The following is a 14,633-nucleotide window of genomic DNA, read 5'->3' as shown; positions in this document are numbered from 1 at the left end:
GCAAAAGACACAGCTTCTCTGAGAAACTTGTACCAGTGTCTAACCACCTTCAAAGTGAAGAATTTCTTCCTAATGTCCAACCTAGAGCTCCCCTCTTTCAGCTTGAAATATGGCAAGGCAGAATCCCTACACACTAAAGCAGCACAATAAGCAATACTAAAGGATTTAACTAGCATTATAACACCCGGGTAATTGCAAAACCAGAGGGGCCTGACCTGCAAATAATGTGCCACAGTGAATGGGCACATGGCCCTGGCAGCATTTTCTGCCCACACCAACATGATCCATGTCCTGCTGCCTTGACAGTGGGTCAGTGTTGGGTCTTACACAGTGATCATGAACTGCAAACACCATCCATGCCTGTGAGATGAAATAAGCCCTTTCAAGCTCACAGTGCTGTGCTCCTATCCCACAAAGAGCTATTTTCCTCTGGGGAAAAACGTCCCATTCAAAATGTCAGACAACTGCCACAGAGTTGGTTGTTGCATCCTGGCCCAGAGCAGAGACATTAAAAATCAGTGTCTGGTGTCAGAGAGAATGAAGTATGGCAGCATTTATTCTTAAATTGTCTAGCAAAGAGCCTGTGGAAAAACCCTGAGCTGTGTATGTCAAACTGTGTTAGTGGACAGGCGTACATAATTTTTTTTTGGTACATACATTGAGCCAGTAGTTGCTACCAAAAATCTCTTTTATAAAGCATTAAAAATGTTCCCAGCTATTTCTTTTATAATATGTGCTATTGCTTTTGAATGCAGTGCTAAACTTGGCTTCTGGGAAGAAAATCCCAAGCCAGCCTGGTACCCTTCCAACAACAGCACAGCTCATTACCTGTATGTTTCTGACAGTAATACATAACACAGTGTCCTCGAGTATTCCTCTTCTAAAATATCAATCACTTCAGTTTTCAAACAAATTTGCAAATATCCCTGATGCTTACCAATGCCAGTGTAGGCTGGAAATCACACCATATATTGTGTAAGCAGTGGGAATTAGTCTGCCATATATCCTTCATATCTCATGGGCATAGTTCACATCCAAACCACTCTGCTCCTGTCACTTACACGCTCTCCTTGTTTGTGTAGTTAACTACATCAGTAGTTTTGGTGTTACTTCCCAAACACCTTACCTTGTTGTTTGTGCTCCGATAGGCATGGTAGATCTCATGAACAGCCTGCAAAAGCCATGAGTGACTCAGAGCTTTAGGAGAGCTGCAGAAAAGATCTGTAAACCCACAAGCTAGCCCTGCACCAGGGAGTGTCAGTAAAACCCTAAAGCTTTTCAGAACTACCAGCAGCATTTCTGCTGCTTTCTTCCAGCCCAAGCCTGGCTGATAAAGCTGCACACTTCCCCACCCAGGGTGGATGCTTCTGGTCTTCACATCCTTCTCTCAGAGCTGTTCTCTCTACAAAGGTCCTTCCTTTCAGAGCCAGAGTTCAACATACAATACAATTAAACCCTCTACTATTCCTATTACCTCGTGTCATTGTTCCAAAAGACAAAATGAACCTTATTCACCCTTTCAAACTTGCATCTTTTGTTTGCATCTCTCACCCTTTGCTCAGATCAGTGACTCAGCATGACAATGTTTGGCTTCAAACAATTCTACCTATAATAAAAACAACAGTGAAACCAGCCAAACCCAAACCCCTTTTTCCTGGTATAACACTAAAATCATTGGAGAGGTGGGCTTTGCCCATGGTCCCTCAGAAGTGCTACTGTCCTGAGGAATTTGGAGCCTGTCTTTGTAAAAAATCACTCCAGTTTGCAAGTCAAAAGGTTGATGGCACATGCGCTGGCTGGGCTCCATGAGAACAACTTCCTGAATGCACAGCCAGGAAATGGAGAAAAGGTGTGGGTGTGTATAAATGAAACCAAGTCCCTGCTGACTTTTATGTTGACCAAAAGGTGGCTGCTTATCCAATTATTACCCGATAACAGAGCAGGGACTGGGGCAGGTGGTTCAGAGGCAGCAATGGTGCTCCCTAGGAAACCTGGTCACCCTGACCATCTTTAAAGTCAGCCAAGAGAGGTTATAGTTTCATCACTGAAACATCAAAAAAGTACAGCCCTTTTTGTAAGCGCTTCCTTGTGTTCTGCTTTCCATAGCAAAGACTGATAAAGCACTTTAGCTTCACTCACAGCTAAACATATGGAGATTTCTGCTCATCTTCTCTTTGGAATTTGAAGAGACTTGAGCAAATCAAAGGAAAAAAAAAAATCTGAAGAACACTATTAGCTGCTGAATTCTCATTGCAAATCAGGAGCAGCCTCCCTGGATGGCACACGGAAAGTGTAAGGTTCTTAAGCTGTTTAATATGGTGTCAGTGGAAAGCTTTCACAAAGATCCTGGAACAGCTTTACAGTGCACACGCAGTATACAAATGTGTATTTTTGCAGTTTCTGGGTAGAGAAGTGAGTGAGATCACCTGCAGGAAAAGTCCATTGTGAAGAGATGTTACATGCAGTACTGCAGGTACTGATTTCTAAAATACACCCTTTGGGTAATACCATATCAGACACCTCCTTTACAGGGTTGTGGTGATTAAGTGATGGGTTAACTGAAGGCTGCCTCCAGAAATTAATGAAGCAACGAAGGAGTCCAGGCTGAGCTGGTGAAAAGCAACCTTAACAATAAATACTGCCCTGTTATGGGGGAGCCTGGAACAGCTGCAGTTCCAGGAACTAGGGGAGCACTGCCATGCCAGTGCCACTCACATCCTTTGTGTGAGTCACTAGGAGCTTTCTGAATCCTGAAAAAAAAAAAAAAAAAAAAGGGTTTTAATATCTGCAAGTAGGTTTTAATACCTTTCACTACCTTTTAGTTTCCAGCAGAGCAGGCATGAGCCAGTGCCAAGTATTCTTTGCAATCCCAGCCTCAGTGTGTTACTTGTCTTTATGTCATTTACCTGACAGTGTGCAAGGGTGCTGTGCTCAGAACAGAGACAGGAGTAAGGGGTTCCCCTTATGAGAATCAGATACTCCTCCTTGTATATGTGAGGCCAATAGTTTTTTTTTTTCTGCAGCAGAAGCTGGGAAAGTGGATGCGGTGGTCTGAATGTCCCTCAGCATCATGGAGCATGGAGGCTGGGAACTGAGGTTCCTCTGGATGTTTCCGTGTTGGAAAGCATCTGGAGAAGGATTTCTGGAGTTTTGGATGAGACCCTTGGTGCCAGCTTCCTACTGAAGCCTTATTAGAAGTCCCAGCTCACATCTGACCTTCAAAAATGCCTCTTCTCCTGGCATTGTTCAGTGATTCTTCAAGCACAACAAGATATGTTGTTATAATTTGAATAAATTAAATCATACCAAACCTACTAAACATGGCAGTTCAAATCATTATAAGGCAGTCAACATTAAGTAAAATGTATTAAAAATGCAGGCAAGCCTCCAAATAGTTGCAAAGAGCAAGACTACCTTACTAAAACTGCCTTGAGTATATTTTGCTGCTTTCTTGCTATGAGAGCTCACACGAATCCAGGGAAGGGTCTGGAAGTACAAGGACTGCAGGACTGATGAGCCTGGCAGAGCAGCTGCCCTTGCATCAAAGCCCTGTATACCCTGATCCAGCAGCATGTCCATTTCCAAACTATTTCAAAAGAGAGAGGGGGAAAAAGCTTCAGTTACCACTTTGCAGTGTTTCATTTGATGTCAAGTTGGTTGTTTAGCTTTTGCCTGCAAGAGACTCCACCTCCTTCCAAAGTCCCCTTAAACCTTGTAGAGAATTTATCCCAGTGCAGCTCCTGCTTCACACTCAACAGTTACACAGGCAGAGAAAACCAAATGTCTTCAGTGCCACTGCAGAGGATTCAGATAGCTCGTGCCTTGGAAAACTGCTGCCCTGAAAAAGAAGTATCTCCACCTGGAATGAAGTGCTTTCTGGCTTGATAATCCATTTATATCTTCATGGTCCTAAGGGAAGACATTGCCTGTTGCTGATCTGGGAAACACCTTCCTCCCCTGCCTTTTTTTTTTTTTTTTCTTTTTTCTAACCTCTTTAAAGGAAAAGGAAAACTGAAGGGGGAGAGTTGTTCTTTTTTTGCTTTTCCAGCACAGATTAAAATGTCAGGCAAGGAGGAGGCCCTTGGTATCAGTCATCTCCTGCTGGAACTGCATTCTGTCACTTGGAAAAGAGGATGAGAAGACATGAGACATCCTATCCCCATGTCTTTTTAACAGCACTTAGTCATGTGCATGGGGATTCACAACACCAGTATCCACTGCAAGAAAATGAGCAGCTGCCAGAAGATTTTATTTAATGCTTAGCCAAAGAAAAAAACATGAGCACATTTTCCATTTTAAATGCTAGCAACATTTCACAGGCTGACTCCCTGGAGGACAGTGGCAACTGGACGGCAGTAACCCAGTTTACCCAGCCAGGATGGCAAATTGCTTTGTGGGCTATCACCTATTCCTTCATCGTTATCACATCCATCGTTGGCAATATTACCATCATCTGGATTATTCTTGCCCACAGGAGAATGAGGACTGCTACCAATTACTTTATTTTTAATTTGGCTCTTTCTGACTTGCTGATGTCTGCTTTCAATACCATCTTCAATTTTATTTATGCCAGTCACAATGTCTGGTATTTTGGAGAGGAATTCTGCAGGTTTCAGAACTGGTTTCCCATCACTGCAATGTTTGTGAGCATTTACTCAATGACAGCAGTGGCTGCAGAAAGGTAAGAGACAAAAGACGAAGATAAGGTTAAAAAAAAAAATCAATGTAAGTTGTAAGAAATTATTGCAATACTTTGTGCAATTGGGTCCCAGGTCAGATGCCTTATCAAGACAGTGAGAAGAGTGCCAGGCAAATGGGTATGGGGTCATATATTAGTTATGGCACTAAAGTAAGGGTCTTAGCCCTGCTCTGAATCACACCTGAATGTGTAACAATGGAAGTGGCTGGTGTTTTCTTGTTCCCTTGTTACTGATCATAAATTGTTTCCCAGTTATCCCACAAATTGCTTTTGGGTTCTTTTTTAAACCACAAGAGGGACCTCTTATTTGGATAGAGCTGAAGCAATCCGAATATGCTGCGGGACGCTGAAAGTATCAGCACCCACAACCCTGCTTGCAAGTCCAGCAAACCACCAGAAATAGTAAGAATTGGATCAGAAATAGTAGTAAGCTTCAGTAGGTCAGAAGAATGACTTATTCCAAGAGGCAGGAAAGTAATTACATTGATTTTGTTTGACTTCTGAGGTAATTTGTTCTTCTCATAACACTGTCTTATAACTGCCAAGTGTCTTCTACTTCAGCTTAAATTTGTGGAGTCTGAATGTGTTTACAGCTCATTGTTAAGTCAAGTGATGCTGGTTTTCTTTTTATTAGAAAGTGGCCAAAAAGTCCATGGGAATTTCCTCTCTTTAACCCCAATGGCATGTAAAAGAAGGAAGCTCCATTCTAGGCTCTCTGCCCTCCTTCCCTCCATCCTTCCTGTCTTCCCCCTGTTCCTTCCACTCCCCACCTGACACTGGGAACACTTTTATCTTTTCCATCCTACATCCTCTCCAAAGGTCTTACCCTGGGCAGCCAGACCCGGCATCCAGAAATACCTGTTGGTCTTTTATTGAGCCCAGTTTCCTTCAGGTTTCCTCTTTTCCTTATCAAGTGTGTGTATCTGCAAAGGGTCCTTCCAGCTCCCTCAAAAGTGAAGCCACGGTGCCTCTGGAGCCACCTGAAAAGCATTGCTCTGGGGGTCTTGGGGGTCACCTCCCCCTGCTCCCAGCCTCCTCAGGAAGCAATCAATAGGCAAATCAAAGCAGATAAACAAATTACCTTTATTTCTCCTCCTGAAGCCCACATTGAAGTTGGGATGTGGCCCCGACTGACTTATGGCTGCCCCAGGGCAGGGCAGCAGCCCCTGTGGTCACTGGAAGGATTGTTAATAAGCACAGGGATGAGGGATGTGTTTATCAGCCTGCAGTTGTCCAGATGAAAGCAAATCCTACTCAGAAGAAACAGCAAGATCAGTTTTAGACTCTAACACTTTTGCTGTTCCTGGCTTTAAATAAAGGGTTGTTGGTAACTGGCTATTTTATACATGTGGTCTGACAAAGTATATTATTTTTTTAATTTAAGAAAAAAAAAATCAATTTCATTGTATCCTCATGTTTCCCTAATCTGGTTCCTTGGGGACTTCTGGTGAAAGTACCTATACAACCAGAATCTCTTCAGTCACATGGCACGGATCAGAAAGGAAACTTGGCATCTCTCAGCAAACCATATATAGCTATTCTTCACGTAACCTTAAAATAGAACCTGACACTGTCTCCTGGAAACTGGCAGCTTCCATTTATTGTTATGAGTAACCCAAGTGTCTACTTGGCCTCCGTTGTTTAACTTTGATAAAACAATGTCTTTTGAAGTGGTTTATTGTAAGGAAGGAGGCTAAGAAGTGACAGCTCTGCAAGCCTTTTTGTTGGATGTGGAAAAAGCCCTGGTGAACCCCATGGAGTGTTCACCACGGGGTTTTGGACCACTGTTTCCCCTTTCAAGCTGTCCTGTGTACTGGTGCAGCTGTTTCCACAGCACACTTTCCACAGTGCTCCAGACAGAAATGTAGTGCATCAGATCAAGTTTCACACTCTAGTTAGCAGAGCCTCCTAGGTCCTCTTTGGAAAGTGTGCAAGAGTGTCTAAAATTCAGCTTTTTGTTTGTTTGTTTGTTGGTTGTTTTTTGTTGTTTTTTTTTCTTCTGTCTGCATGGAATAAGGAGCAGAGGAAGGAGACCAGGAGCATGGTCCCAGCATCCTGGGACGTCACAGGTCATGGAGAGAGGGCACGGGGATCATGAGCATAGGGACATAGGCAGCCCTGCCCCACAGCAGGAGCAGCCAGGAGTTCTCAAGAGATGTGGGAGATTTCCCAACTTGCAGAAGCCTGCCTAAAAGCATGGCTCACCTCAGGGACACAGCCCTGGGTGAGTGGGAAAGCCTCCACCCTGCAAGCCCTTTGGGGTCAGCACCGGGCAGTTTTGGGGGCAGCTCCTACCCCTGGGGGACTTGTGGACCACCAAAAGCCACGGATCATGGATTTGGGCACTTCTGTGGGAAAATATCCTGGAGAATATTTGCCACGTGATTCTTCCCTGACCAGATTCAAGCACTGGTAAATACTGCTGATGACAAGCTAAGGAAAAGCAAGGGGACATGAAAATTTTATAGCTAAATAAGGCTCTGCTGCCCTACAGCTCTGGCTTATTTCCTGTGCTGTCTGTCTGTCTGTCCAGCCAGTCTGTCCTGCTGCAGCAGCCAGGGAGAGCTCCCTCCCAGCCCTGGCCTAGAGACAGCAGAGTTTGTCACATTTTCCCTATGAAAACCAAGAGGCAACTGGCAGTTTTCACTCTATTTTGCCTCTGTAACAACCATGGCAAAGAGTACGGAGAGCATGACATGAAATGCATAATTGATTATGTACTCATTATGATCCCATGAGTTTCTACATGGGGAACTTTAAACCAGGGAGCGTTGGGGACTTGCAAGTAATCTAATAGCCTGATGTGCCATGAGGGCTCTGAGCAGGTGTGGGACCAAAGGGGTCAGCTTGCCCCTTCCACTGCCAGCGTAAGTGCTCAAGTATTTACAGGCGGAGGTGGATGGCACAAGAGTTTTCTGCAGCTAGAAATCAGTGGGGAAAAACCCAGGGTAAAGGATACTTTAGATGCCAGTCGGGTGTTATAATAATACACAGAATCAGAGGAGTCTGACATAATTAGGGGAAAATAGTTTTACCAGGGGGTTTTGGCAGAGGAAAGAGAAAAGGGTGGGGTATTGAACAGTGACTCCAAACTAACATGAACAGTTCACAGCATGAAATTTCAGACTGAATACTTATCCATTTGAAAAATTATTTAAAAAAAAAAAAAAAAAAAAAAAAGAAAAAAGAAAAAAGAAAAATTCAAAGTAAGTTGAATACTTGCAAAGACCATATGCAGAAGGCAGAGACTGTGCTTCAGCCTCACATCAGAATCTTTCATTCACATGGGTTTAACACATTCTGCCCTAAGATTTGCAATCATTTTATTTAGAAAGAATTTAAGTCTTTCCAATTACTTATAGCCTGGAAGCTGACAATATGCCTCTATCAATAAAGCCCACCATAGCATCTGGTATTGTATTTGTTGTACAGTTTACAAATGCAGCTGTAAAATTACCTATTTTTCTGGCAGGTACATGGCAATAATTCATCCCTTCAAGCCCCGGCTTTCTGATGGAAGCACCAGAGTCATCATAGGGATAATCTGGCTGGTGGCACTGGGGCTTGCCTTTCCCCAGTGTTTCTATGCCAAGATCATGACAGACAATGGAACAACAAAATGCATGGTTGTCTGGCCTGATGACGTGGGATCCAAGCACCAGCTCATGTAAGAGAGACAAAAAACTGCTGGTTTGTGTACAAATTAACCAGGAAATCCATTTCATCTCCGGTCTGTTGGCTACAGGCAGTACTAGGGAGCAAAGGCAGAGGGAACCACACAGCAGGGGAACACGGGTCTGGTGCAGCTTAAACTTAGTTTAGATGGGCTAGCTGTGAAAAAGCTGCCTGGTGATCATGGCTCGGGGTAAAAAAGGGTGATGCATCAAAACTGTTTATAAGATATAGAAAGACTTGATACAAGGTTCGGTGGACTTTATAGAAAGCAATGCAAAATGTCCTTCAACAGGCAATAAATCCTGGTCCCAAACATTTTGGGTTTTCTCCCTCCATCAGGCAGGAAGAAACCAGGTATTTTCAATGCTGAGAAGACACATGATTAGCTAAAAATTAAATCAAGATTGTTCAGAGATGAAACAAGCCATACCTCTTATTTAGGGGTTCTGCTGTGATTAATCATTATTCAAAGTATGTGGCACACAGAGCAGTTTGAGAAATTCATCAAGCAAGACATTTATACAAAGTACTAATGGAAGAACTATGAAAAGAAACAAATTGATTCACAAAATGGAAATAATTTTTTCAAACAAAAAGCAAGTGCTGAACTCCCCATGTCCATTCTTCACCATGAAAGCTCTTACCCAGCTATGTGCACCGGGGACATTTTCACCTTCTCGGTCTTCATCTCTGGCAGACAGTTGGATGCCTCCTGGTTATTGCCTCCTGGTTATTGCCTCCTGGTTATTACCAAAATAATATGTGCCAAGTTCCAGGAGCCTCATCTAAGTTTGGCTGAGCTATATCATGTTCAGCCACTAGTGGTCAGTTGTCCCCAGTCTCCAGAGTCACAAAAGATAAAAAGAACACAATCAGGCTCACTCCACATTGGGTGATCTTCCTTTCAGAACTCCTTGGCTGGTACATGCATTGAACACAAGATGCCAGGCTCCTGGTGAGCGAGGAGGGATAGCAGATAATTGCTTATATATATGTCACTGATGACTATTTCATTCAGATGAAAAGCCTGAGGCTTATTTCTCCTGCATTCACTGTTTTGGAAGGACTGAAACAAGAGTTTCCCAGCATTGCCAATGAAATCTGTATGGGCTGAAAAGGCTTGTCCTGAATGCAACAAGTAACATGTCAGGTTCTTCCTGGGATCCGTAGCTGAAGGGCATCAGCTCCTGAACACAATAAATCACTTAATTCACCAACTCACTCTCCTGGAACAGCCACAGATTTGCAGGTTTTGGTAGCCCTCCTAGAAAGAAAGTTGGAAGCAGCACTCCCCAGAAATCATCTTGAACGATAGGTTTGTCAGGACAAACATCCTCACGACACACCAGAGAGAAAAAGTCATGTGCATCTATTCATGTGCTAGTCCAAATACTGAGGAAAATAAATCCTAAGAAAAAACAATAAAATAGACAGCTGGGTTCCTCTGCTGAGTGTGGGTCCTTTAAATCCTTCTTAGTCAACTAAAAACAGTTTTCGAGATTTCTAGGCTTCAGGAAAAAAGGAGAATCCTTTTATGCAGGAAAACAACTTATAATTATGATGGAAACAAGTAAAAAAAAACAAAAAACCAAACAAACAATGCACTGCTGTGACAGGTACTACTTGAGAAATCCTGAGCATGAAAGCACTACATTTTTAGAAGTTCAACTGAAATAAAGGACCTTAACACAGAGGATTTTTTTTCTGCCAACAGGTTAAATTTTCAGCAAGGTAGCAAAACTACAAGACTAACAGGTTTTTTTGCCATGCTAGACTCCATCTCCTCCCTCTTCCAGAAGGGGAATTCTAAAAGAGCTCTGGGTTTTCACTGTGCTCTACAAGCATTATCAGACCTTCAGAAGAGGTACCACTCTGAGGAGACTTGGGAACAGTGGAAAACAGGCAGTGATAAACTTGCCATATTTGACAAATACAGTATTTTTCTATAGGCAGAGCACTGTCATACTGAGAAAGACCATTTGCACCCAGCCTCTTGTGGTCACTGCCAGCAGCATGTGCCAGGGCCCTCCTGCCTAATCCTAGCTTATGTTCATTTGACAGCTACTGTAACCAAGTGAGCAGGTTGTTCCCTCTGCATAAATGGTGGTTGCTTAAAATAATCAAACCCCAGCACAAGGGAAACAGCAGAATCTTGTGGGGTAACATCTTCCCTGCTGAGTTTGTGCACCCTGTTAGCAGCCAGCTGCATTTTGCAGTCCACTTTTTTTTTTTTTTTTTGCTGTTGCCAAATTAAGCTGTTGGCACTGTTGCATTCCTTATTACTCTGGATTTGGAATAGACTTTTTCTGTTTCTGTAATTTAAAGATTCATATATGTACAGCCACAAGTCTCAGACATCATTCTTTTCTGACTGCAGTGAGATAGCAAAGTTCAGGGCAGGTGGCCATGGACTGTAACCTTTTGATAACAGATAAATTATATTACTCTGTCTTGAAAGAGCAGTGAATCCAGTCCAAGGACTAATAATCTCAACAGGAGATGAGCTTTAGCTGTTTGCATAAACCCCCATAATGATGTCTGTAGGAAAAATTTCTGCTGCTTTATGCTTTGGTGTTGAAGTTAAATGGGAGCCAGACATGCATGTCCAAAAGACAATTTCTGAAAGTGCCCTTCCAGAGACATACTGACTATGAAAACGTGCTTCTTGTTCTTTTTCAGGTATCACATTGCAGTGATCGTGTTGATTTATTTACTGCCCTTAATGGTGATGTTTGTTGCATACAGCATTATAGGAATAACTCTGTGGAGCAGTGCAGTTCCAGGCAACCACCTTAACAGAGTCTGCTATGAACAACAAGTTAATGCCAAAAAAAAGGTCAGAAGTGAAACTTAAAAATAATTACCCTGGGGGTATCAGCCCTGCTGGCTCCAATTCCAAAACAGAGCTTCCATTTGTTACAAATGTTATGGGACTGGGGATGAAAGTTTGACAAAATATTTTGGGCTGGGAGTAAAAGGGATCACACAGCAAGTATGAAAATAATAGTTATCTACATGCACCAGCCAGCCTCCAAAGAAGAAAGGCTTTTGTCAGCAGGCAGTGGGCCATCTTCCAGCAGTCCTTAGAGAATAAAGCCCTGTGTCCAGTCAAGCTGCACATCACAAGTTAAGCCAGGCCCAGAAATAAAACATGGGTTTTGCTTTTCTAGTTTGTGAAGACCATGATGGTAGTTGTGATCATTTTTGCTGTCTGCTGGCTGCCCTATCACATATATTTCATCCTGGGGAGCTTCAAGGAAGACATCTACCAACAGAAGTACATTCAGCAGGTTTACCTGGCAATCCTTCTCCTTGCCATGAGTTCAACGATGTACAATCCCATCATATACTGCTGTCTTAACCAAAGGCAAGTAGAGTGCATGTGTGCGCAGAGAAAACAAAAATCTCCATCTGAAAAAGCATAAATCTCTGGAGGTGGGAACAACTGTGATTTTCAACAAGCCGAGCAGACAAGCTGATTTATAGATACTCTGATTAATCATGTGCCACCCCCGCCAGCGCAGCCCTGAGCCTCCCCACGAGGGTGCTGCGCTCATCCTGACGGGGAGCAGGAGCATCCACGGGTGCCCTGCCGGGACTCCCGCCCGGGCACACTCCCGGGAGCGAGGGGCTGGGAGAGCACAACCCCATCGTGCCAGGAGATGTCCCTCTTGCTCCAAGCAGAGAACCGGCTGTTCTCCCAACGCGGGTGCCAGGGGACCCTGGGCTTGGGGAGTTGCTCTGGCTGCCCGGAGGGTCTCCACGCCCATTCCTGCCCCTACATCTCATTACCAGACTTGTCCTTAACCCACGTCTCTCTTCAGGGACCTCAGTTGCATGCGCAGCAAGCTTTAAGGATGAGAAGTAGTGACGGGCACACCTCCTGTGGCGTGAGCTCACGGGGACTACACCAGCAAAACGCCCGCTCCAGAGCGGTGTGCGCTCTGCCTGGAAGCTCAGAATAGAGATCAGGTTTGCATTCAGCCCATTCAGACGGTCTGTATTTGACGTACAACACCCAAATACATCCTCCTTCTATCTTAGAAAGAACACAGCTGCTTCACAGCTCGTCTTTTTGAAAAAAAAGTTTCTCGATGGTAAACACTTTTGCTCAGGTGCTCTGCACATCAGCATGGTCAGCACCATCTACTGAGCACAGGAAACACTGATCTGACATATTTACTTGAAATACAAGGAAATCTGGTCACAAACTCCTATTGTTCTTCCCTCCATGGATTTATACTTTTGGCTTTGCAACTAGTGCAATTTAAAAAGTCATTTCACTATTTCATGTCTTTTCTTACATTTACAGGTTTCGTTCTGGCTTCAAATTAGCCTTCCGGTGGTGTCCATGCATAAAAGCAACTGAGAGAGACAAACTTAAACTTACATCCCCATCTCTTTACCAGACAACCCTCAAGAAGTCAGGAACAACAAGTTTCAACACAGAAACTCAACTGAATGAGAAAGAGAAGACATCCTTTACCCTCACCCCGCTAACGCTTTGATTTTCTCCTTGTGGTTCTGGCTCTGTCCTATACCACTTCAAGGCAGTAGATTTGTGGAAGCCTGAGGCAGGTCTTTTTTCTGAAGCAACTCTTTCCTATGGGACTTTTTCAAGCACCATCAGCACTGAAAGCAATCTGCTTGGTAATACTTACAACCATTTGAGTCCAAATAGGACCCAGCTATGGATGCAAGTTCAGCCCTCCCTCACAACAACTGCAATACAAAACAGAGAGATTTTGGCCAGGAGGTAAAAAAAGCAGTGAAGCAAATCTCAGGCAGTACCATCACAATATCAATTATTCTCTTCTAGATAGGCATCTCCTGCTCTCTGTTTCTCTGAGACACATCTGGAAATGAGGTGATGGAATAGAAAGGCAAGGGCATGTCTGGCCCACTTGGGATGGACCCTCAGGGCTGCACAGGAAGCTTATTCTTGTGCTTCAGCAGGGCCAAGGCCCACAAGGAGCTTTGTGTAACAGAACTTGTTTATGACAAATACTAATGCATCCAGACTGAAAAGCCTGCCCTGAAATTTTCCTGAATTCCAGGATTTTCAGACTTGCACTTTCACCAGCATTGTCTCTCATCAATTAGAAATGAGAAACAGTTCTTCAAGATGTTGTCATTGCATGGATTTCTATACCCCTGTACAAAAACATTACATCTTTTCCTGTTAAACTGTGCTAAAGTGATCCCTCCAACTTCACACAGTTAATTGTGGCTCCTAATTTGCAGAGCAAGGCACTCTGAAGGATTGGTTGCCAGGTGTGGGATACTCAGGGTTAGGGCTCATGGATCCAATCTGAACCCCCTGCCTTTACCCCCTCTTAGTCCTAACAGCAGTCTGACACATTGCTTTCTTTTCCCAGGTAGCCCCTTTATCTTCTCTTTCCAGACTTACCCCATTTTTATCATCACTGTTCTTCTCTTCTCAGATATGAAAATAAAGGCTGCAATATGTCATCTTCAAAGCCTGAGGCATTATGTGCAGGCATGCAAAACAGAAGAAGCTGAAATAGAAATATTATCTGAAAGTAATACAGCATTTAATACTGGTGTGACAAGTAGCACCTCACAATCACCTTCGCCTTTCATGACAGGTTTGTATGTAATATCACAGAGCCATACCTTAGCATACAACAAGCTCCTGCAATGTTGTCAAGATCCAGTTACTGGAAATACTCTGCTTTGGTCTGTGAAAGCAAAACTACAACGTGTTGGCAAGGCTTAAATTTTGCAGTAAATTCAGAGAAAAGATATATAGCTTGAACTCAAAAAGCACTTAGATGTTATTTTCCCAAGCCAATTCCAACATAGGAATCAGCAGATACATCTTCCTTCTCCACTTAATCTTCACCTCGTTGGCTTCTGTGGGAAACAATTATGTTACAGAGAGACTCAGGAAACTTGTCTTGCTGAAGGGAAAACAGAGCACAAGGCTATGTGCTCTTCTTTAAAAGTTTGTAATGTTAAATCATTCCAGCAGGCGTTTTCTCATCTAGATGTTAACTGGCCAGCCTGCTCTTCCTAAGACTGCACCACTTGGGTGCAGGGGACAGGGACAGCAGTAACAAGCATTTATAGCCAGCCACCACTGAGTGGTGGTGAATCCCTTTCTTCTGAAGGAATTCAAAACAATTTGGGAGCAATGCTCTGCAAAGGACACATCTCTGGGACCAGACTAGAGGCTACAAGATTCTTGCTCCAAGGAACCGATGGACACTGACGTACAGAGTTCACTCTTTCATAT

General features: G+C 43.5%; 1 protein-coding gene across 1 annotated transcript; it reads left to right on the top strand.

Annotated features, from left to right (window-relative positions):
* The first annotated feature begins 4,262 nt into the window (after positions 1-4,262).
* TACR2 (tachykinin receptor 2) lies at positions 4,263-12,903 on the top strand. The gene is made up of 5 exons (XM_030453421.1): positions 4,263-4,681; positions 8,172-8,366; positions 11,054-11,210; positions 11,545-11,741; positions 12,687-12,903. Exons 1-5 carry the CDS (start codon positions 4,278-4,280, stop codon positions 12,880-12,882), a joined length of 1,149 nt encoding a protein of 382 aa, XP_030309281.1. The 5' UTR covers positions 4,263-4,277; the 3' UTR covers positions 12,883-12,903.
* Positions 12,904-14,633: the final 1,730 nt, after the last annotated feature.

Source organism: Calypte anna, chromosome 6, assembly GCF_003957555.1.
Source record: "Calypte anna isolate BGI_N300 chromosome 6, bCalAnn1_v1.p, whole genome shotgun sequence".
NCBI classification, from domain to species: domain Eukaryota; kingdom Metazoa; phylum Chordata; class Aves; order Apodiformes; family Trochilidae; genus Calypte; species Calypte anna.
The sequence above is the reverse complement of the archived record's forward strand: the minus strand, read 5'-3'. Positions and strand labels throughout refer to the sequence as shown.